At 44.6% G+C, this 19,764-nt stretch overlaps 3 protein-coding genes across 6 annotated transcripts; 1 reads left to right on the forward strand and 2 right to left on the reverse strand.

The window, feature by feature from the left end:
* Nucleotides 1-3,078: 3,078 nt before the first annotated feature.
* LOC115389035 (cytokine-inducible SH2-containing protein-like) lies at nt 3,079-5,961 on the reverse strand. Its single transcript, XM_030092399.1, has 3 exons — nt 4,367-5,961; nt 3,692-3,848; nt 3,079-3,616 (listed from the first exon to the last, which is right to left on the reverse strand). The coding sequence occupies exons 2-3, from the start codon at nt 3,828-3,830 to the stop codon at nt 3,099-3,101; spliced, it is 657 nt and encodes a 218-aa protein (XP_029948259.1). The 5' UTR covers nt 3,831-3,848; nt 4,367-5,961; the 3' UTR covers nt 3,079-3,098.
* Nucleotides 5,962-7,856: 1,895 nt separating this feature from the next.
* LOC115389029 (WD repeat-containing protein 82-like) lies at nt 7,857-16,646 on the reverse strand. 3 transcript variants are annotated; one of them, XM_030092393.1, is made up of 16 exons: nt 16,217-16,646; nt 15,626-15,726; nt 15,465-15,531; nt 14,936-15,035; nt 14,117-14,233; nt 13,852-14,007; nt 13,702-13,771; nt 13,489-13,631; nt 10,140-10,313; nt 9,889-9,984; nt 9,698-9,802; nt 9,534-9,551; nt 9,210-9,266; nt 8,921-9,071; nt 8,124-8,245; nt 7,857-8,026 (listed from the first exon to the last, which is right to left on the reverse strand). In XM_030092393.1, the coding sequence occupies exons 1-16, from the start codon at nt 16,375-16,377 to the stop codon at nt 7,859-7,861; spliced, it is 1,806 nt and encodes a 601-aa protein (XP_029948253.1). In that variant the 5' UTR covers nt 16,378-16,646; the 3' UTR covers nt 7,857-7,858. The 3 variants fall into 3 exon arrangements, with proteins under 3 accessions (XP_029948253.1, XP_029948254.1, XP_029948252.1); XM_030092394.1 differs by lacking the exons at nt 9,534-9,551; nt 13,489-13,631; nt 13,702-13,771; ... (4 more) ...; nt 15,626-15,726; nt 16,217-16,646 and adding exons at nt 9,444-9,485; nt 10,397-10,474; nt 11,151-11,508 and having other exon boundaries at nt 9,210-9,335; nt 10,140-10,318; XM_030092392.1 differs by lacking the exons at nt 7,857-8,026; nt 8,124-8,245; nt 8,921-9,071; ... (3 more) ...; nt 9,889-9,984; nt 10,140-10,313 and adding an exon at nt 13,266-13,410 and having other exon boundaries at nt 16,217-16,639.
* Nucleotides 16,647-17,112: 466 nt separating this feature from the next.
* On the forward strand, nt 17,113-19,667 carry rpusd4 (RNA pseudouridine synthase D4). Of its 2 annotated transcripts, none has more exons than XM_030092385.1 (6): nt 17,113-17,589; nt 17,697-17,901; nt 17,984-18,077; nt 18,197-18,347; nt 18,430-18,527; nt 19,096-19,667. In XM_030092385.1, exons 1-6 carry the CDS (start codon nt 17,187-17,189, stop codon nt 19,387-19,389), a joined length of 1,245 nt encoding a protein of 414 aa, XP_029948245.1. In that variant the 5' UTR covers nt 17,113-17,186; the 3' UTR covers nt 19,390-19,667. The 2 variants fall into 2 exon arrangements, with proteins under 2 accessions (XP_029948245.1, XP_029948244.1); XM_030092384.1 differs by having other exon boundaries at nt 17,694-17,901; nt 19,096-19,663.
* The last annotated feature ends 97 nt before the right edge of the window (nt 19,668-19,764 follow it).

Consider the following 19,764-nt stretch of genomic DNA (forward strand, 5'->3'; position numbering starts at 1 on the left):
CCAACCCTGTTTTGCTGTTTTCAGGAATGTTTAATAATAAGGCTATTAGTTTGATAAGTTGCTTGGACTAAAACTAAACTCCAATATCTAATGACAGTTGACACTCGTATTGAATGGATTGATAATAACGATGATTATATAGATTTCTCATACGTGATGACTCTGCCATATTAATTATCTTATGGATGGCTGTTTTGTTATTTTGTTTGTACACTTGACTTTTTTTCCATGTTCGAAATAAATCTATCAAATCAAATCAAATCAATAAATAAAAAAATCATATCAAATATCCAGTTGTTATTTATTACACAGAGTCCCCTCCATCCATCTATCCATCCATCCATCCATCCGTCCTTCCTTCCTGTTCAGTGTTGTGAGGCTGTGGAGCCAATCCCAGCAAACCATGGTTGACAGCAGGGTACCGTTGGACATGTCTGTTGTCCATCACAACAAACACAACCACACACTTATGTTCACATCAAAGGGGCAATTTGGGGTCATTATTTAACCCCCCCCCCCCCCCCCATACATGATTATGGGCTGTGGGAGGAACAAAGAGCAACAACAACAACAAAAATACAGTGTCTAGTGAATTAAGTCAAGATTCATGTTGTCACAATTCACTTGGTTTTATACTTTGTTAAATAATGAAAGTTGCCTTCACGCCTCGCAGGGGACAAATTATCCATACATACTGAAATTGACAAAATGCATAAGAAACAACGCTCATGACGTTTTGCAACAAATTCATGCTTTTGTTTGAAGACATCTACAGCCGATGACATGCAGGACTCTTCACCTGACACAAGCTGGGCGGATCATAAACCAATAAACCATCAGTCATCTTTAATACTGTAACCACAGTAAACATGCGAGTGGCAACATCAAACTGTGCGGGTGTATATCTGTGACACAGAGAGGAAAGATGGAGGCAGAAAAATACAGAGCAATGCTGGGCAAACATATTTTGGTGTTCAGATGTGAGTCTGGGTGAGCAGTTCACATTTTAACAGAACAGCAAACTGAATCATAACCCCAAAAAACACAGTGTCCTCAAATGGCCTCCGGTAGAGTGTGAAGGTGAACTCTGGAGCTGGAAAAGGTGGATCTGGGTCAGAAAAATGAAGGAAATTTTCACAATAAAATGTAGCAAAGCTTTGCTCAATTTTCAGTGGCTTTCATGTGGCTATTATTTTAACGTGAATTTTCCCATCACCCATTCATCTGTCTTCTACATATCCCTTCACCCACAATCTGTGTTGAAGGGAACTGAACCGAGTCCAGCTGAATATTGATCAGTTCAGGGTAAATCCTTTACAATCCATCAGGGAAAACAAATAGAGCACGACCTCTCACGTTTACATTCAGTCCTAGATGTCATTTGGAGGCTGCTAACCTCATGTTTTCCAACTGTGGGAGGAAACCCACATACACACAGGGAGATCATGCAAACTCCACAAAGAAAAGGCCCCAACTGGTCTCTAACCATTAGAGGAGAGTGCAAATTATTACACCAAAAGATTTTGCTTTGTCACTGTGCTGTGTTACATGTGAGCTGATGAAGAGTCACCTCGGCCAAGCCACTTGTAGAAGGAATCTAAAACGTAATCTTAATGACATTTAACTATGATCTGGGAAGTGGTTTAGCTTTCAGACTGTTCGGCCGAAGCAGGGAGAGACAGAGAAACACAGCCTGCTCTGCGCTGGTGCTGCAGTGTATTAATAACCACAGCTCTTACTCTAATCCTGATAAGAGGCTTTCTCAGCACTGCTCAGTTCCAACTCGTGGAAACCAACTCAGAGATGTTTCCATGAAAACAGTAATACCTCGCATTTATGTGCACGCTCAAGTGACCAGTCATTCAGAAGCGAGAAAAACACACACATACGCACACACACACACACGCACACACACTTTATGGGAGGAAATATTTGTGAGATTTATTTCCAAGAAAAACCGAAACATGTATGATCCTCTTCTGAGAATGAAGTCACTTTGCAAACAGATGTCTCCTATTAGCTTAAGCTTTTGACTGACAACTTCAGCCAGAGCCTTTATTTTAGCATTATTTCTGCATGATATGAAAGAATAGCTGATTTTATGTCAGGATTAGACTAGTAAAAGTCATAGAGAAGGCACACCCCACCCGCTCTGATATTTTATCTGTTTAAACCACCTCTGGCCTTCTGGTCACGTTGCTGCACTCCGTCTTTTAACACTGATGCAACATCTTTTCTCATTAGTTTACAGCCAGATGTTTTAGTCTGTGATCAAACTGTGCCTGGATTTTAATAAGTTGAAGAAAAAAAATAAAACACTTTGCACACAGAGATAAAAACAAATGAGTCACAACAGCAACAAATCTGTTCCGCTCCTGCCTTGTTCAGTGAAAAATGGGTATTAATAACAAAATGATATCAATGCAGATGATTGTTAGTTAACAACTGGAGACGTGCTGAAAAGCAGTTCTGTGACTGTGTGAGGATCACTGGTGGCATTGCAAAATGTTACATGAGATTATTGTTAGCTTAGCTGTGGTTCACTAGGTTCATTGATTTTTTTTTAGTGAATAAACACTGCTCTGTTTGACGCTCTTTGCAAACGAAACACCCCCCCCCCGTGAGCCGAACATCAGAGAAAAACAGAAATCTTAAGACACAGAACTGATTTTCTTTCCTCTGATGTTATCTCATCGTGAACAACAGACTGAACAGCAGCTGCTTTTTCACACATTTATTATTTATAATTTAGAGTCACCCCTCTGTTCTCACTGGTGGTAAATGGGACACACACGCGCACACACACACACACACACACACACACACACACACACACACACACACAAGAAAACAACAGCAGCAGCAGCAGCTTGCATATTGATGTTCACAGGAGCTGAAGCACACATATGAAAGTTTTGAACATCACAGTGGGACGAGCTCATTCATGAGCCAGCCATACTTTGGGTGATTGTATTGTAATTGTAATCCCCCCCCCCCCCACCCCACCCCTCGGATGGTCACTGCCTGGGGTCCCTGACTGTCCCAGATTCACAGGCTGTGACTCCGGCCATGCTGCTGTCTCTGAAGGCCTCAGATCCTCAGATAGAGAAAGGGTATTCCTGCAGGTAGCACAGCAGGGGCTTGGGGAGGGGCAGCCTTTCGGGGCAGTTTGTGCGCCTGTTGATGGTGAGGCGCGTCAGGTGCTGCAGAGAAGGGAAAACGTCCAGTCTGTGCAACGGCTGCTCCAGCTTTAGGGGGATGCCGCTGTCTTTAGCGGGCTGCTGTGACGGGTCGCTCTTCGCCGGCGTCTTCGCCTGATGGTGAATGTCGCCGGACGTCCGGTCGGGCGACGCGTGGCCCGAGCCTTTGTAGTGCTGTATGAGGCTGAGCACGTCTGGGAAGGACTGCAGGTGAGGCAGGCCGGGAGAAATGGAGTCCAGCCAGAAGCAGCCCCGGCTGTACTGGATTCGCACACTGGTCGGTCCGCTGCGGGTTTTGACTGACAGGGCCAGCATGTATTGAGGGTGAGTGCTGTCCCGCAACAGGAATGTGCCCTCAGACTTGGTCAGGAGGGCTTCTCGAGCTTCACTCGCTGAAATGGAACCCCAGTACCAGCCTGGAAGAGACAGTTTTGTTCAGGTTTGATGCTGATCTTTTCCTTCGGGCTCAGGCAGAGGGACCGCGGGCTCACCTGAGGTCTGAAGATACTGAAAGTTTGTGGTGATGTAACGGAGGTCCTGCGTTGGATCCCAGGATGGGGGAGATGGGTGAGGGCAGCACGGACTTCCGTGTTCCTCATGGTGGAAAACGGTCACTGCCCGGGCCACCATGTCTGAGTGAGAGCAGACCTGAGGAGGAAAACGATCCTGTTGCAGCATTTATGGCATTCTAGTCACAGGCATGATGATATATCACCTAATAGTTCATGCTGAATTCTGTGAAAAATTACAGCAATCAGTATAAAATGTTTATAACCATGTGTAAAGCCTAACTTTCAAAACTTACCAGAAACTGTTAATACAGCACAAAAAAAAAAAAAAAAAAAAAAAAAAAAATCAAGATAACACAAGTAAAAAACAAAGTAACTCAATAGATTTATTGAGGATGTATTTCAATTGAAAAAAAAAACGTATGCACAAGCTCTTTTGTGCATTCATGTTTTTAAGTGTTTACGGTCTTTATAAAGAAGAAAAATATCAACAAATATCGCTGGAAAGTAGAATCGCTAATATTACATCCACGCGCGCCCGAAAATTCACATCACAAAGCGTGAAAAATGATTCTTATTACAAAGCAATCAAAGTAATAGTTTGAAATAGCAGCTTAATATTTGAAACTACACAAACCGTTTTTATAAGAAACTCACCTTATATCAAGAAAAGTCATTCCGAGAGTCCCCGCTGTGGAAAAGCAGCCGCAGAAAAGTCCAGCGCATTCCCGCAACAAACACCGAATTGGCTAAAAAAAATTCCTGAGATGTCGAAGTAGTTGAAAGCAGAATGATAATGGATCGGTGTGTGTTCCACCGCAGCAGAGTGTGTGTGTGAGCAGCCGAGGCGCAGTGTGAAGCTCTTTATTCAGCGTAGCGCTGCGCAGAAAGCCGCTCGGTTCAGCCGCGCGGACTCACGGAGCTTCCCGGAATCGCTTTCCAAGAAAGGTTTTGTGTTTGAGCGCCCGCAGTGACAGAAAAGCTGCTGGCAGCAGCTTCACGGGGGGAACCGTCAACACACGAGGCCTCCTGCAGGCTGCACCGCCTCCACGAGGCGCGGCGCGGCGAGCACGCGCCGGGCGGCTCGTGGGTGGATGGATGGATGGATGGATGGATTAATAAATAGATGGATGGTTTAATAGATGGATGGGTGGGTGGAGCAGGGACCCACAGGCTTTAAATGTCAGACTGATGAATGAAATCCCAGTTGTTGACTGACATCTTCATCTGAATGACACACTGAGTAGATTATCTTTGCCCTTACTGCATTTTGAAACAATCTTTTACAAGTTAATGTCATTTAACTTCACAAAAAAGCCCCAAACCTCTCACATCTCTGTCTACTTCTCAAAACAAAGGAACCAGAAATTTAATCTGTTACTGCTATTAGTAAAACACTGCACTATCTTGTATCTAGTAGTAGTATAGTATATATTTATAGTTATTTTCGTCCGAGATATGAATGTGAGTGTGATGGACAGGATTCCTAGAGGCTGCACCTGCCCTGAACTTACCGTTACCTACTGCTTGTTTATTACTGATGCTAAAGACAGTGGTGAGATGCATTACACATTCTTCTGTATCTATACGTACAATGAAATGTAAAGACTGGAAATAATAGCAGTACAATATGAATGACTAAAATGATCAGAAACACACTACTGAAATTTAATGAAAGACTCATTATTCTTGAAGAAAATCAATAATATGTTGTACTTCAAAAATGCATTTAATTGTTTGGCAACTTTTAAAATGCATATTTGGAGGAGGGGTTGCACAGCAGCATAGAGGTCAGAACTGCATCACTGCAAGATGATTCCAGATTTGATTTGGGGCTTGATGGCCCGTCTGTGTGGAGTTTGCATGTTTGCATTTTCTGTTAATTTCAGCAGTTATAGCTAGTTCATTTAAACATAAATTGAGTTTTTCATTCAAAAATCAGTCCTGGTACTAAAATACAATCTGTTTTTTGACTGTATTATTTCTTATATTATCATTCTTTGACTTTTGTGACATGAGTTCACTGGAAATGAACCAAACAGTGTCACACCTGAGGTGAGTCTGTCTTTAAAGTATCTATTCTCATCATAAACTCACCCAGTAGTTCCAACGTATAGAGATAATGACCACTTGAAAGCAGCTATTCATCTCTGAAACCTGTTTCCAAGAAGAGGAAAAAGAAGAAAAATGTTTTATTTCCACATCGCCCTTGTTTCCCATGAGCTCTGAAAGCAGCAGACCGCGCAGCTGAAGGCTTCTGGGTACAGCGCCTTCCTGGAAAACACACACACAACAAATTGACCTCTGGTACTGAGCCGTGACCCCTGCTGCTGCCGCTGCCTGCGTGACTATAGGATATCACTCGCACGCACACACATTCTGAGGAAAAATGAAGACTCACATGCTAGTAAAATACAGAAAACGTTTTATTGAGGATTCTTGTAAGAACAGCAGCTTTCGAGTGAAGGAAGGCAAATCTTGATCTGATGACTATGAAGGTCGCTGAAAATGTGATTTGCTGGAACCCGGACTGCAGCACGGGCCTCTGCAATGTGATGGATAATCCACCAAAAAGCAGAAACTTCACAGCAAATTTGAAAGGATCTTGAGATTTTAATAATTAAAAAAAAAAAAAAAATGAGGGCAGAGGAAAAGGTAGCTATCGAGGGGAACTTTAATTTAATCTTAAAAAAAACAAGAAATGACCCCAGACTTAACTTTAATTTCCAGTTTTAAGCTCCAAACAGCTTGAAGTGACAGCAGCAAAACAAAACAGCTTATGCACTGGCCCTCATTAGCGATAAACTACTGCTGTTGGTGTGAAACTCTTAGTGCTGCTGAGTGGTGGCAAGAGGTTAGCCAGTATAGTTTTTCGACTTCACATTTCTATAATTATGGGTTGGCTGTTTAAAAAGTGATTTCATTTAGCTGTATTGCATGATTTAATAATAACTTTGCTGAATTGAAATTCTTAGATGGAGAAAAGAGAACTGTTCAACACTCACTCGTATCACGTTTCAGCTTTCACAAGCAAAGGGGTGAATTTCTAATTTGTCTTCCGGATGGTGATCACAGTGCCTCCATCTCACCCAGTGTCCTCTGTCCAGAAATATCAACAATCTTTCCTCAGCCCTTCGAAATCTTGTCCATCTTGTTCGTTCCCATTGAAAATCTCAGTAACTTCATCCCTTCATCGTCTCCAACCCCTGCAGTCTCTTCTGTACCTTCCATTGCTCTGCACCATTGTTACCTTTGCATCCACTACATCTTTCCGCTGGTCATGTGATCAGACTTTGGCAGCACAATGTTTATATGATGACAATGTTTCCATCAGAAAATCTGCAGCAGGTTTGCAGCTCTGCTGTTTATATTTGTCACTCGCTTACTGTTGAAATACCAAAGAGTTCGAAGGTGCTGTTAACTTGCATGACTGGGACCTGTGGGTGGCTGAATGACTTCTTGATTGTTGATTCTTGAGGAGCTGAACTGACTGTCAGTGTGTTTTTTCAGACTAAAAATGAACCATTAGATGAAAAGTCAGAAAGAATTTTTTTCTTCTGAAAATCCCGTCTTCAGTTGTTCTACTCGAATTGGGCCTTACTGTTATTCTGAGGCTCTCAACACAAAAAGTGCTGTTTTGCTGGCTTAAAAAGAGAAGCTTTTTTGTCTTTTATATGTCATGAAAGATGACTGAAAGTTAAAGAGAAAGTGACAAATCAAAAAAAAAAAAAAACCTTTTAAAAAGATTTCTTTAGCAGCTCCCATTAGGGCCACTCTGCCGCTGATCTTTAGTGGTTTGTCCTTGAATTAATCTTTTTATTGAGAAAGACGGCAATATTTCAAAAATGATCACACGTAAGCCCCAGGAAAGTTTTCCAAGACATCTTGAGAACACAGCTCTTGTTCTAGTACTGGAACAACTTTACAGTGGCAAATACTGTGTGACTAGTTTGGTGCTAAATCGTTAAAAAAGAATCAAAACAGTTGAATAATGCAGGATTGGAGTTTCATATGGGTGGTGTGCATTTCTAATTCTCTGGTTCTTAGCATGTCTTCAAATAAAAATATAGACGCAAGAAGCTAAATAGTGAAATAACAAATACATTGGTAGAGACTGTGTTCTTTGTACATCGTGTGAGTTTGGGATGTCTAGTTTTCCTCTCCGTTCTCTCCTGCGCCCTTGATGAGGCGCTTGTTGCCCCTCTTCCCTCCTGGTCCCCGCGGCTTGGCGAACGCCTGCTTCAAGGTGTGCTCCATCGGGTGGACCTCCTCATACAGGAACTCTTCTGTCAGTCCGTCTCCATTGTCAATCTCCATCTACACACACACGCACACACACACACACACAGATGCACACAGCAGTGACTGCACGGTCCATTAGCACTTTGATGGCAATCAGTCGTGTGATTTGTACCTTTTTGGTGACCTCCAGCTGGTAGTCCCTCTCCACCTCCTCCAGTAGACGGTTCTTACAGCTGGAGTACAGCATCCGCTCTTTGATACTGCAGCTGTACCCAGGCATCGAATATATAAACACTGGAACAAACACGAAGAAGGGCTTTAGCTTTTCTTTGTAAATACTTCTGAATTGACATCATTAACAAAATGTGAGGAATAGATGCAGCCCCGGAGACTGAGGACATGTGAAGATGATAAACTAGCCCATGAAAATTTATAATGACTGACATACACGTTATCTCAAAATGTTTAACAAAAGCCCATCTGTCAGCTGAAACAAATGCTATTTGTCTTTTTTGTGAAAATCCGAAAAATGCTGTCTTTGGAATTTTCAACAAAAGAGAAAAATCCCTCATGAGAGCTCAGTGTCTCTCGGTCCGGCCGTCACATTCAATTCAGTGCAACACTATCCAGCACGATCGCTGAAACTGAGGTCGACGGCTCGGCATCTTTCTGCAAGACGATCCCGTTTCACTGTTACGACGAGGCACAAAGCGCTCCGAGTGAATCATGCCCGTGTTCACACAGTGAATATTACTGTGGAAAAGGGCACCGGTCTGTCATCGGGAAAACACCGACAACAGTCACACACTCACGTTCACACCGGCCAAGAATGACATTTTTTTTGACCAGTTTGGTAAAAACAAAATCCCTCTGACGCCCTGTGTATGAGCGTCTGACAGCAGCACGACATCACAGTCACTGGCTCCTAAGTGGAGACCCGGACAGCTGTTTTCTTTTGCTCGGACTGACCCAGCGCTTCCTGCAGCTGGCCCTGGTGGGAGTGTTTGAAGACGAAGAAGTGGTATCTCGGCGAATCGGTGGGAATCCTGAAGGGAAGCTCGTGGGTTTCTGTAGGTGTGGTGTGAACCAGCTCAATGGTTTCTTTCTCCACGTCCAGCCTCTGCAGCGCGACACACAGACAGGCTCTGTTCAGCGATCGAGTCATGTCGAGCCAATTTCACTGCGTTTCACACTCAGCGGGCCAGCTATATGTCGCACGCCGCATGTCGTGCAGAAAGTCTTCTCTGTCAGAGCTCACCAGCTGTATGTAGTTGATGCGCTTCTGCTTGAGTTGCTGCAGAGCTCGCTTGGCCTCCTCTTGTAAAGGGAACGCCAGACCCTGGAGAGTCTGAGCCCTCTTATCTAAGCCGAACTCCATGGTGACCTGCTGGACATAAAAGCACAAAAGGTTGTACCATTTCATCCCGACGCAACTTATGTCACAGCTAAGCAGAAGATTTAGCGTATATCTGTTGAAAGGAACATTACAGACCCTGGTTCGTGCTGTTGGGGTCGCAATTCGTCTGCGTTCATCCTGTGAGCACAAGGGACAAGGTCTAAATCTCCGATTTAGTCCTAAAACAGTGCGCTTTAATCTTTCCTTACAGGAAGTAAATTGACGTACCCATACGACTTTATCCTGCGGGGGGAACAGAGAAAAGGCGGGTTGGATGAGCTCCCGTAATGCACAGAAGCTAAGCATGTGATTAATACACTCCGACATAATCTGTAGGGTCTGATCTGTACCTCTGTGACTCTGATTCGTTGTAGCTCCTGCTCGGCCGCCGTGAGAGGAGCCGGCGAGGAGCAGGAGGACTTGTGTCGCAGGTATCCCTGGAGGCACAGGTCGTCCTGCGGCCGGGGGGAACACGGGACAGGCTGTGGTTCACGTTGACGTTGACATTTTCCGGCCGTCGTGCCGGAGGAACGCTTCTCACCTCCACCGTGCCGAACAGCTCGTCTTTGATGTACCCTCCTCCAAACTCCTTCTTCAGTGTGGCACGGGTCGCTGCGTACACCATCTTCTGCCTGACCTGCAGGACAGGAGGAGGTCAGAGGTCACACACAGGGCACACGACCCTCTGGTTTCATAGGTGCTCAATTTTCTAAAATCATTTGTAGCAGTTTTTCCGCCGATCTTTCTTGAACAGTTTCAGCTGCACGGCTTTGTGTTGCTGGTGTGACGTACTGGTGACTGATCTGGGGACCAAGCGATGAAGATCCACTCGTATCCCTGTGCATTCTGGGAGTCCAGCCGGTAGAGGATGTAGCAGGGCTCCTGAGGGGCGAGCAGAGGGAGCAGGAACTGGTCGTAATCCTTGTCCCAGCTCTGTGTGGGCTCGCTGCACGAATCCAGCACCAGCTCCTCTGTGTCCGCGAGGAAAACTCATTTCAGTAAAACTCGCCTCCTCTCAGGAGTAGCTTCATTTTAAGAAACGTTTTTACCATTTCTGATGACGATCTTCATGATTCTGATGGCACCTCCCCTCGCCCGGGCCAGGAACTCTTTCAGCTCAGATGTAGCTGAAGTAACCAGATATTAGACAGATAAACGGGGGTTTAGGAGCCAGAGCGAGGCTGCGACTCCACTTCAGAGAGAGAATTTGATCCACTGTCAGAAAAACGTTCACCTGAAGCGGCTCAGAGTCGGGACAAACAAAATTCATCATGCTCCAGTTAATAAACTCAGAGACAACGCTTGCGGTGTGGCTGTCTGCTGCACCTCATCCTCCTCTCTCACCATGGTTACGGAACACGGCGGCCTCATAAATGATGTAGGATCAGGTGAGAAAGGTGAGAGAGGTATGCTTCCGTCAACCCGCCCCCCCACACTCCAGTTACCAAATGCCATAACGCAAATGCTTTCTGTATTAGTTCCCTATGAACGTCTGTGGGAATTGAACCTCCTGAACTGAAATCACCACACACACTCTTTTCACACTCTTGACGGTCAGCTGATGTGCAGCTTGTTCGGTCCATATTTATCTGCCTTCATTAGGTTGAAGTTCAGACTAATATTTCAGCATGTTATTCAGCAAAACACAAAACAATATCAAGATATCATGAGAAATATTTTGATGACGTGTTTTAAAAGTGGAGCATCTCACAGACTGCAAAGAAATGTTTAAAAAACAATGACAACTGACGTCAGTTTTAACCTCAAATCCACAGTTTTTGTATTAAAAAGCAACAAACTCACCGTTGATTCCAGTTTGGTGGGACATGTTTTGGCAGTCGGTGTTCCGCCTCTTCGCTCTCCTCTCGTGCAGGAAGGACCGGGTCCGGGTCTCTGCGCTCCTCGCTCTCCTGGCTCGGCGGGCAGCTTGCCTCTCCAGTGATGGCAGACAGGCGGACCCACGCGTCCCTGTGACATAGACGCCTCGCGGGCGACCGGGGAGCTTCCTCACACCTGAAACACAATCTGCGGAACTGTAACTGATGAGTAATAACGGGCCTGTCAGTGGATATGCCACCCTAACCACTGATCACTTCGCGTATCGATTATCCCAGCTTTGATAGTCTTGGTGGGGCGGGTGGGGGGGCCTCCCCACAGGTCACATACCTGGAGCAGGCAAGGCCGTGCAGGAGCCCGGTGCGAGTGGCATCAGTGGCATCAGGACGGAGTTTTAAGATACTGTCAATGAGCCACGTGTTTTTGACATTATTTATTACTCGTTCACACAGAGAGGCCGAGCGGCTCGGGCCGACACAGCCGCAAGATCTCAGATTCCAGCTACCTGGTCACAGAAACCTGACACCAGGCCAGAATCGGACCGGGGGTGGAGGGTGGGTCAGGTATTTGTGGTCAGTATATTTTGTGCATTCGATCAGCAAAGTTACCTTTAAAAGTTCATGAAAAGAACAGAACTGGTGAGGTATTTTAAACAAGTCCTTCTATTAAAATATCATCTTTTCTGGAATGCTGCTCATCCTGTCATGTTACCTGCACACATGTGAAGAACTGCTTTGCATGAATGTATTCATCACTGGTGAATAACAGACTCATTACGATACACACAAAAGGACTCTATGTACACTCTGCCGAAAAACAAAAACCTTTAGGGAGTAAGCGAGCACTAAACACACCTGGTTTCCTCTCTCTTCCCTCGTATCTCTGTCCACACACACCTTTCTGGCGGAGGGAGGTAAGACAAAGATAAGTGTGTTCCTGTGAGGTTACCTGTGATGGGATCATTCATTATTCACTGGGTGGTGAGTACACAACCCAAGCGTCTATACATTATTCAGCACGACTCCCACCCCTCTCTTCAGCTTCAGGAAGGCACACTTTATGTGTACAAAAAAAAAAAGAAAAAAAAGAAAAAGAAAAAACAGCCGTTCATCAAAGTCAGTAAAGCTGCCTGCTTTTTCTCTCACGGTCGTACGTGTGTTCACAGATCAGTTTACATACAGAGGGAGGTTCTGTTAGTGCACAGTCACTGTGTCACTGATACATGGATCATATAATCAATCAGACAGGGAAGATGGACTCATAATCCAGGCTGTTAGTCTCTGTGTTGTACTCATTTCCAAGCATGTATAGATTATCATGAAAAGGACTTTTTTTGATTACTGAAAATGTCACCTTTCTTTGATAAATGTTGCTTTTTTTATATGAACCCTTAACAGTATAAAATATTTCACCTTCATTTGTTTGTAAAGGACACTGAATCAAAAGGACCTTTCTGTGTTTCTGATCATTGATTGGTTCTTTAAGGGGTAATATTTTTAGTTCCTGCTCTAAAATTTAAATAAAAATTGTTAATAAATTGTTTTTGTACCTGCTATGTGTTGTAAAAGAATACTCTGCTCGTGCACTGTGACTTCATGTGCTTCTTCACACAAATTCACCTTACAAAATAACCTAAATCTGTATTCAAAATACAGTATTACCAAGCAAAAGTGTATAATGTGATGTGATATGATGGATGCACCCTGGACAGAGTGCCACACAAAGAAAAAAACTCATAATATGTTGATATAATTTATGATAAATGAACACGGTTTCTAGTTTGTAGTTGCTTTCTGACTGATAGGAAGCAGAATGCTGCTCACACGGCTGCAGCTCTGGGACAGTGTATTACCGTTTAGGTGACCGACAACACAAGAAAAGTTGTTTTTCAGCTTTTATTAACAAACATTTCAACAATAACAATGCTGATGACGAATCAGTTCACGTCTGCAGAATAAAAAAATGGAGGTTAAAACTGTAAACTGTAAAGTAAATCCTATAAAACACAATCATTACAGTTTGCTTACAAACAGCTGCATCAACTCTTTTCCATCAAAGTTTCAAAATACAATCAACAAAAACTTTATTATAAAATAATAAATAATAAAAAAGTTGTCGCTTTTCTTTTTTTTTTCAGTCGGTGTATGTTGTGCAGAACAATGATCCCGCCTCAGCGCGATGTGCTTCGGTTCGTCTACATGTCGTCGGGACACGGGAGCCAAAACATCTGCGGGAGAAACAGAAGAGACGGATGAGAGACGAGCTTCTGGCTCCGTGACGACGGCTCTGTGCCCGTCGTTCTCACCATGTTCTTGCACGCGCTGGCGAACGTCATGTATCTGGGGTTAAACTGCAGAGTGTTGATGGGTCCCGAATGCTTCCCGTCCAGCACGGCCACCTTCATGCCGCTCTCGGTGCTCCACACGTGGACCCTCCCGTCCTCTGAGCCTGCAGGAGAGGAGGCTTGAACGCGCTGTCAGAGCGAAGCCAGCGGGGAGGCTGAGAGGTTTTAGCTTACCGATCATGACAAACTGTGAGTCGGGAGTGAAGCAGGCCTCCAGGGAGACACCTTGGCTGTTGTTGTAGCCCTTAAAGTGACCGAACACACAAGCAATGTGGCACAAGAACAGCTGGATTTCATCAGGGTTCGTGAAGAACGGCGTCTTACTGAGAAAGTGTGCAGCACGGATCCGTTGAAAGCGTTCAAGACGCGGATCATCCCTCCGTTGGTGGAGATGAGAATCATTTTCCCGTCGCTGCTGAATTTGAGTCCGGTCCAGTCACAGCTGCGATTAAAGCGAGTCTTAAAGCAGCCGAAGGGACCCTTTAACATGAAGATTCAACATGAAATCAACAACAGAACAGATAAAGTCAACACCCAGATTCATCTGATAAAAATAAAAAAAAAAAAAACTCAACAGAAGGAGTTGTACCTTGTCAAATGCACGAAGGTCGTACAGTTTGACCGCCTGCGATTCCACCCCTGCTGCAAAGATCAGCCCTTCAGGGTCAAACGAACACACAGGCTTCCCCAGCGGATTTGTCAAACCCTGAAGCACGAATACCAAGAAAAAACAGTCACATCAGAAAACCTTACATTCTAAGAAGTGATAAAAACAATTATCATTACTTTTCATGGTAACCAGTGTCTGAATTGAAGATCTTTTCATGTGTAAGTGTCTCCTTCCATTAACTGTAAATGTTATCAGCATTAAATAAGAACTGCTGTGTGTAGATCAGGTTGCTCTGAGCTGTCTGGTGACCCCCGGTGGTCACAGGACTGAAGTACAAGAACAGAGCACATAGTAGGCGGAAATTCCTTCACAGGTATTGAGCAGTGAGGCCAATAACTTTCTTATAATCAGTATGACTGATCATAAGATCAACATCAAAACTGATCAAAAGATCAACATCTTGACTTTTTATCCCTGGTTTTCACATCTTGATCAGAAACACAGTTAAGATAACAGCCTTCTGTCTGAACCCACTCATTTGTCTTGTGAGCAAAATTATTGGAATAGGACACGTGTTCTTGTCCTGTTATACAGTATCTGTAAGAACTGTAAAGAAAGAGCCTAAAATAAAAAACTACTGGATGGATGATGATCTTTTGTTTCATATTGATTATTTAATGTCAGATCCAAATGTTTTCAGTCTACATGTGAAATAAAGGGATTGGCCTCAGAGTGCTTTTAGAGGGGAAGCAGGCACAGGAAGAGAGTTGCTTTCAAGGTCGTTCAATGACGACTCACCTGGCAGGTCGGAGCGCGAAGATCCCAGATCCGGATAGTTTCGTCTAACGAGCCAGAGATAAACGCCTGATCGACTGGAGACATGGACAGAGCGGTGACCCTGAGTCCACAAACAAATTGACGAGTGAGGACAGAGTCGTTTTTTTATGTGAAGCACAGGGAAGAAAAAAAAAGCACGTAGACGACACACGATGCTTTCGACTAAACGCTGAATAACAGTTCCTGAGAGGAAAGATGTTTGGATTTTTGATACAACACTGACAGAAGATAGGTTTCCCATATTATGTGATCATATTAAATTAATATCAATCACAAATTAGGTTTTACTTTGTCTATAGGACAGAATTAAAAGAAATAGCAGAAAATAGAGAAGATTCTCCACACAATGCATAACTTTATGAAAACATTTACACTTTTACAAAATTTTGGTCCTTATTCATGTTGTGTACAAACTTAGTTATTGCTTTTTCCCCATTCCTTCAACTAGTATTGCATTCTCCAAATTACAGTAGTTGCTGTCTTCACTCACCGTGCTGTGTGTCCAGGAAAATATCGGATGTATCTGTTGTCTGTCAGTGAGAGGTATCGAATGGTATCTGAAAGAAAAACAAGAAACCAAACATGCTACTTTTTCTAAAAGAAAAAAAAATCTACATATTTGCATAAATGTTAGTTGTTGCTTGTCATTACCATCCAGTTTGTTGGAGCTGTAGATCACAGTCTGGGAATCTTGATGTGCGTATCTGATGAGGTCCACTCCGTACTTCTTGCTGTACAAGACACTGGTTTCTCTGACAAGGGACAGAAAATGATCACACATCATCAATCTCTTGATTTGACCCCTGAGAACTCGTAGAAGGCTATAGGCAATTTATGCGTCCTTTTTGTGGGCGGCCCAGCGATTTGGAGATTATCTATCGCCTCACTGGAGTCTGAATTCATGCAGCATGAAGTTTGCATGACCTCCCTGTGGGTGTGTTAGAATTTTTTTGTTGATGGGCAGCAGGGATTTCTCTCAGAGAAAGTGGTATAGAAGATAAATTAATGGATCCCTTGCAAAAAAACAAAAATAAATAAATAAATAAAAACTGAACAATGACACAGATGCTGATAGAAAAACTAATAGAAAAACAGAAGGTCCACGTTGGATATAACAGCAGCATCTCCAGTGATCAGAAACCAATGATTTCCTGTCCAGTCCTCAGCAGTACAGACCCCACTATGTGAGTTATAATGGTTTATAGATGCAACTTTGCAGACTCGCTCGCGCGGCTCACTCACGTCCCCTCCCGGATATCGTACAGCACGATGCAGTCGTCGTCGCTGCTGGAGATTGCATGTTCTCCGTTTGGACTGTAATCCACGCAGTTGATCTTCTGCGGACTCTTTTTATACGTCCTTGCGACTCTGAAGCTCCGCAGCACTCGGTCTGTGATCTTCATGTCTTCAGAAGCAGATGCTCGCGCAGCAGCAGACCTCTCTTTCTGTCAGGTTTGATGGAAACACGCCTCCCGATCCGCGTATTTTCATCACACATCGAACCTTTGATCAGACCTGTGTAATAAACTGACCACAGACTGCAATTTATGTCTTTTAAACAGCGCGAGGTAATAACAAAGTAAGGAGTGCACGTTGGGTGTGTGTTTCTTCGCAGCCCGGGCGGGCGGAGCGCCGACATTCCCACCACATTCCACAGTTTTTCCACACCAGGAGGTCAACATGATTTAAAACGAACCCACCAAACGTTGATGGTTATAGGAAGTTACGACATGTAACAGGAAATGGATTGGCTTCTTTTTAATTTTCAACGAAAAACAGCAACAGAAAAAAAGGACGCGCTTTTACTTTGACGACTTTTACTACAGTTTTATTTAATTTTTTATTTTTTAAAGTGGGAACTCCTATTTTAGGTTTTTTTATTGAATAGTCAGAAGTGAAATGTGATCTAAATCACAGCTGGAATCACATTGAAACCAGCTGTGCTGTCTGGCTTCAAGAAACCCACCGGAATTTATTGAAAAACACACTCATAGAAGAAAGAATAATTTGAGCTATTAAAGTGGATTTAATTTCTCTGTAACACTGAATGTATGTGAAAGTAGGACCTGCACAGGGGAGTTTACGCCTTTACTGTGAAAGGCGTGACCCGGAAGTTGTTAGTCCGCATGTGTTTTTGCTGTGAGGTCAAAGCTCCTCTCCTCTGCCGTGTGTCCCCCGGTGTGTCCCTGTTCCGTAGCGGCAGACTATCACCATGAGCGGCTGCCGGAGGCTGGCGGCTGCGTGCGGCCGGAGCTCCGGGCTCAGCGCGCTCTTCTCTCCGGTCAGACCCCCGACGCCCCTCCGCCGGAGTCACGCCACCGCCGCTGAACGCGCCCCGGGCTCGGACGCCGGGGACAAGCCCCCGCTGAGGGCCATAGACCTGGCCCGGAAGGTCCAGCGGGAGAAGGAGAAGGAGAAGGAGGAGAGGGCGAAGCCGCGGGCCGCCGAGGCTCCGCTGTCCCCGCAGCAGAGGACGGTGGCGGAGCTGAAGCGGCTCAGCTCGCAGCTGCAGAACGTCCATCCCAACGTGCTGGCCAAACATCTGCACAGGGGCCTGCTGTACCGGGACGACGACCTGCTGGTCCTCAACAAACCCTACGGGGTTCCTGTCAGAGGTGAGCCAGACCTCCGTCACTCGGGTCAGGGGGAAACACAATGTGAATTTTGACCAACGTGTTTAAGCTGGCACATCTGGACCTGAACATCTGTCGTCTCCCAGAAGACTCCAGGCTCACGTCCATCTCCTCCGTGCTCCCCGTCCTGTCAAAGATGGTTGATGGGATGAAGGTAAAGTCAGAATCTCAGCTGTTTCCCTGTCTGGCTCTGGAGAAAGACGCCACCGGAGTGCTCCTGCTGGCCAGGAGCGAAGGAACAGTGGAGCACATACTCACCCTGAACAAGAACAACCAAGTGAAGACGAAATACTGGTGAGATGAGGAACTGTGACACAGAAAGACTGAGATATTGCTTATTTTTTACCATTTTTTAAAATTCAAATTTCCCCTTTAGGGTGGTCACTGTTGGAATTCCTGTGCCATCTGAAGGAGTGATCGACATTCCCATCATAGAGCGAGAGGTCGTTGGTCCAAAGCCACACTATAAGGTGTGTCTTCAGTTCATACTTTATTTTCATGCTTCCCTCTACAGTGTAATTGCTCCAAAAGTCAAAGAATATTTACTGGTGAGCTGCCCCACCGTTTACTGTCCCTTCTTTTATTCCAGATGGCTCTCAGTCCTGTCTTCCGTATGAATGACGCAGGTGACGGGGTCGTCAAAGTCCGCAGCCATCAGCAAGCCCAGCGCGCCGCGACCAAGTACACCGTCCTGGACAGCAGCAGTGGCTGCAGCCTAGTGGAGCTTCAGCCGTTCACTGGTGAGGCAGTCAGAGGAATAACGACCAAGTTGTTGATTTCCGACAGTATTTTTTTCACCCGTCTGCCTTCATGTGTCCACAGGAGTGAAGCACCAGCTGAGGGTTCACATGGCGCTGGCTCTTGGATGCCCCATTCTTGGAGACCATAAATACTCACACTGGGACAAACTGGCACCTCAGGTGAAACACGTTTGAGAGATTGGAATTATTGTTTGATGGGCACAAAATGTCATCTACATCATTGAATGTTTTCTGCAGTGCTTTTTGCATGTTTGCACTTTATTTTATTACTGTCACACCAGGGGAATTTTGAGCGTCCTGCACTGAGTTGAAATATCTGCAATTTAATTTGGTATCCAAAAGTGCAGTATCTGGTGATGAGGAGGACACAGATTTCTTCTGGAGGGGAACCAACAAGTTTCCAAGAGGGAAGGCAATCACTGAATGAAGAGAGGACGAACATTCCTCTCATTCATACTTTGGGACCCCAAGTGGTTTTCAGGTCAAGAGTAGTCTGGTAGATGAACCAAAATAAGCTGACAGGCCTCCTAATGTCCAGACAAACCGTTTTAACTGGCTCCCCTCTAATGAATGCACGTCCTAAAAGTTCCGCTCTAAAGTTCTAGCTGAGCTTCGTGTTCAACATGTCTTTTATCTATTTAAAATACTTTGGATGCAACATGAAATGCACTGTGATCACGTGGTTTCAGTTACCAGCTTGATGAACTAAAGAGGTTTTGCTCTACAGAAACTGCCAAAAGGTGTGCTGGGGAAGCTCGGACTGGAGCAGGCGAAGGCGCGACACATCCCTCTTCATCTGCACGCACGGCAGCTGTCACTGCCAGGAGGCAGCCAGACCGACGTCGACGTGTCCTGCCCCCTGCCCAAATACTTCACACAAACTCTGAGTCGACTGTATCTAACCCCCCCTGAGAAAAAAATGATAAACATCCCATTTGAAGTTAAATTATTTTGGAACCCATCTGAGGAGCGGACATCGAGTGTGAGGCATTGGTTCACTGCTGCAAGAAAGAAGCAATAACCATTTAAATTAAATGGAAATGTAATTATCAAACATTCTCATATGCAAAAAGAGAAGGCTCCCCGTATCAAAAGGACAGAGATGGAGCCAGGCGTTTGATAGTACAGCACTGTACAAAGTTCTTTTTTTAATAAACAAATGAAGCTGCAGAGCTAAAGTTGCCAGAATAAATCTGTTTGTAAAATCTTTCTTTAACAGGCTTCCAGCTGATCATTACATAAACGCTGCTCGAGTCATTTCTCAAATTAAACTGCTGAACACGATCCTTGGTGCGAGCACGTCTTACATCTCCCTTTTCCTTTAGGAACCGTACTACACACAAATACATTGGCAAAAAAGTCCTGGTTGGGAGATTCCATGGCGAGCTTTAACCTG

The sequence above is a fragment of the Salarias fasciatus genome, chromosome 5, assembly GCF_902148845.1.
Source record: "Salarias fasciatus chromosome 5, fSalaFa1.1, whole genome shotgun sequence".
NCBI lineage: Eukaryota > Metazoa > Chordata > Actinopteri > Blenniiformes > Blenniidae > Salarias > Salarias fasciatus.

Bases quoted from the DNA above. Each gene is read 5' to 3' on its own strand.
- LOC115389035 (XM_030092399.1), bottom strand. From the start codon at position 3,830: ATGGTGGCCCGGGCAGTGACCGTTTTCCACCATGAGGAACACGGAAGT. The intron at 3,617-3,691 runs GTGAGCCCGCGG...TGTCTCTTCCAG, and splicing joins TCAGTATCTTCAGACCTCAG to GCTGGTACTGGGGTTCCATT.
- rpusd4 (XM_030092384.1), top strand. From the start codon at position 17,187: ATGAGCGGCTGCCGGAGGCTGGCGGCTGCGTGCGGCCGGAGCTCCGGG. The intron at 17,902-17,983 runs GTGAGATGAGGA...TTTCCCCTTTAG, and splicing joins CAAGTGAAGACGAAATACTG to GGTGGTCACTGTTGGAATTC. The intron at 18,528-19,095 runs GTGAAACACGTT...TTTGCTCTACAG, and splicing joins GGGACAAACTGGCACCTCAG to AAACTGCCAAAAGGTGTGCT.
- LOC115389029 (XM_030092393.1), bottom strand. From the start codon at position 16,377: ATGAAGATCACAGACCGAGTGCTGCGGAGCTTCAGAGTCGCAAGGACG. The intron at 9,803-9,888 runs GTGAGAAGCGTT...CCCCGGCCGCAG, and splicing joins AGCTGTTCGGCACGGTGGAG to GACGACCTGTGCCTCCAGGG. The intron at 9,072-9,209 runs GTGAGCTCTGAC...GTCGCGCTGCAG, and splicing joins GCATCAACTACATACAGCTG to AGGCTGGACGTGGAGAAAGA.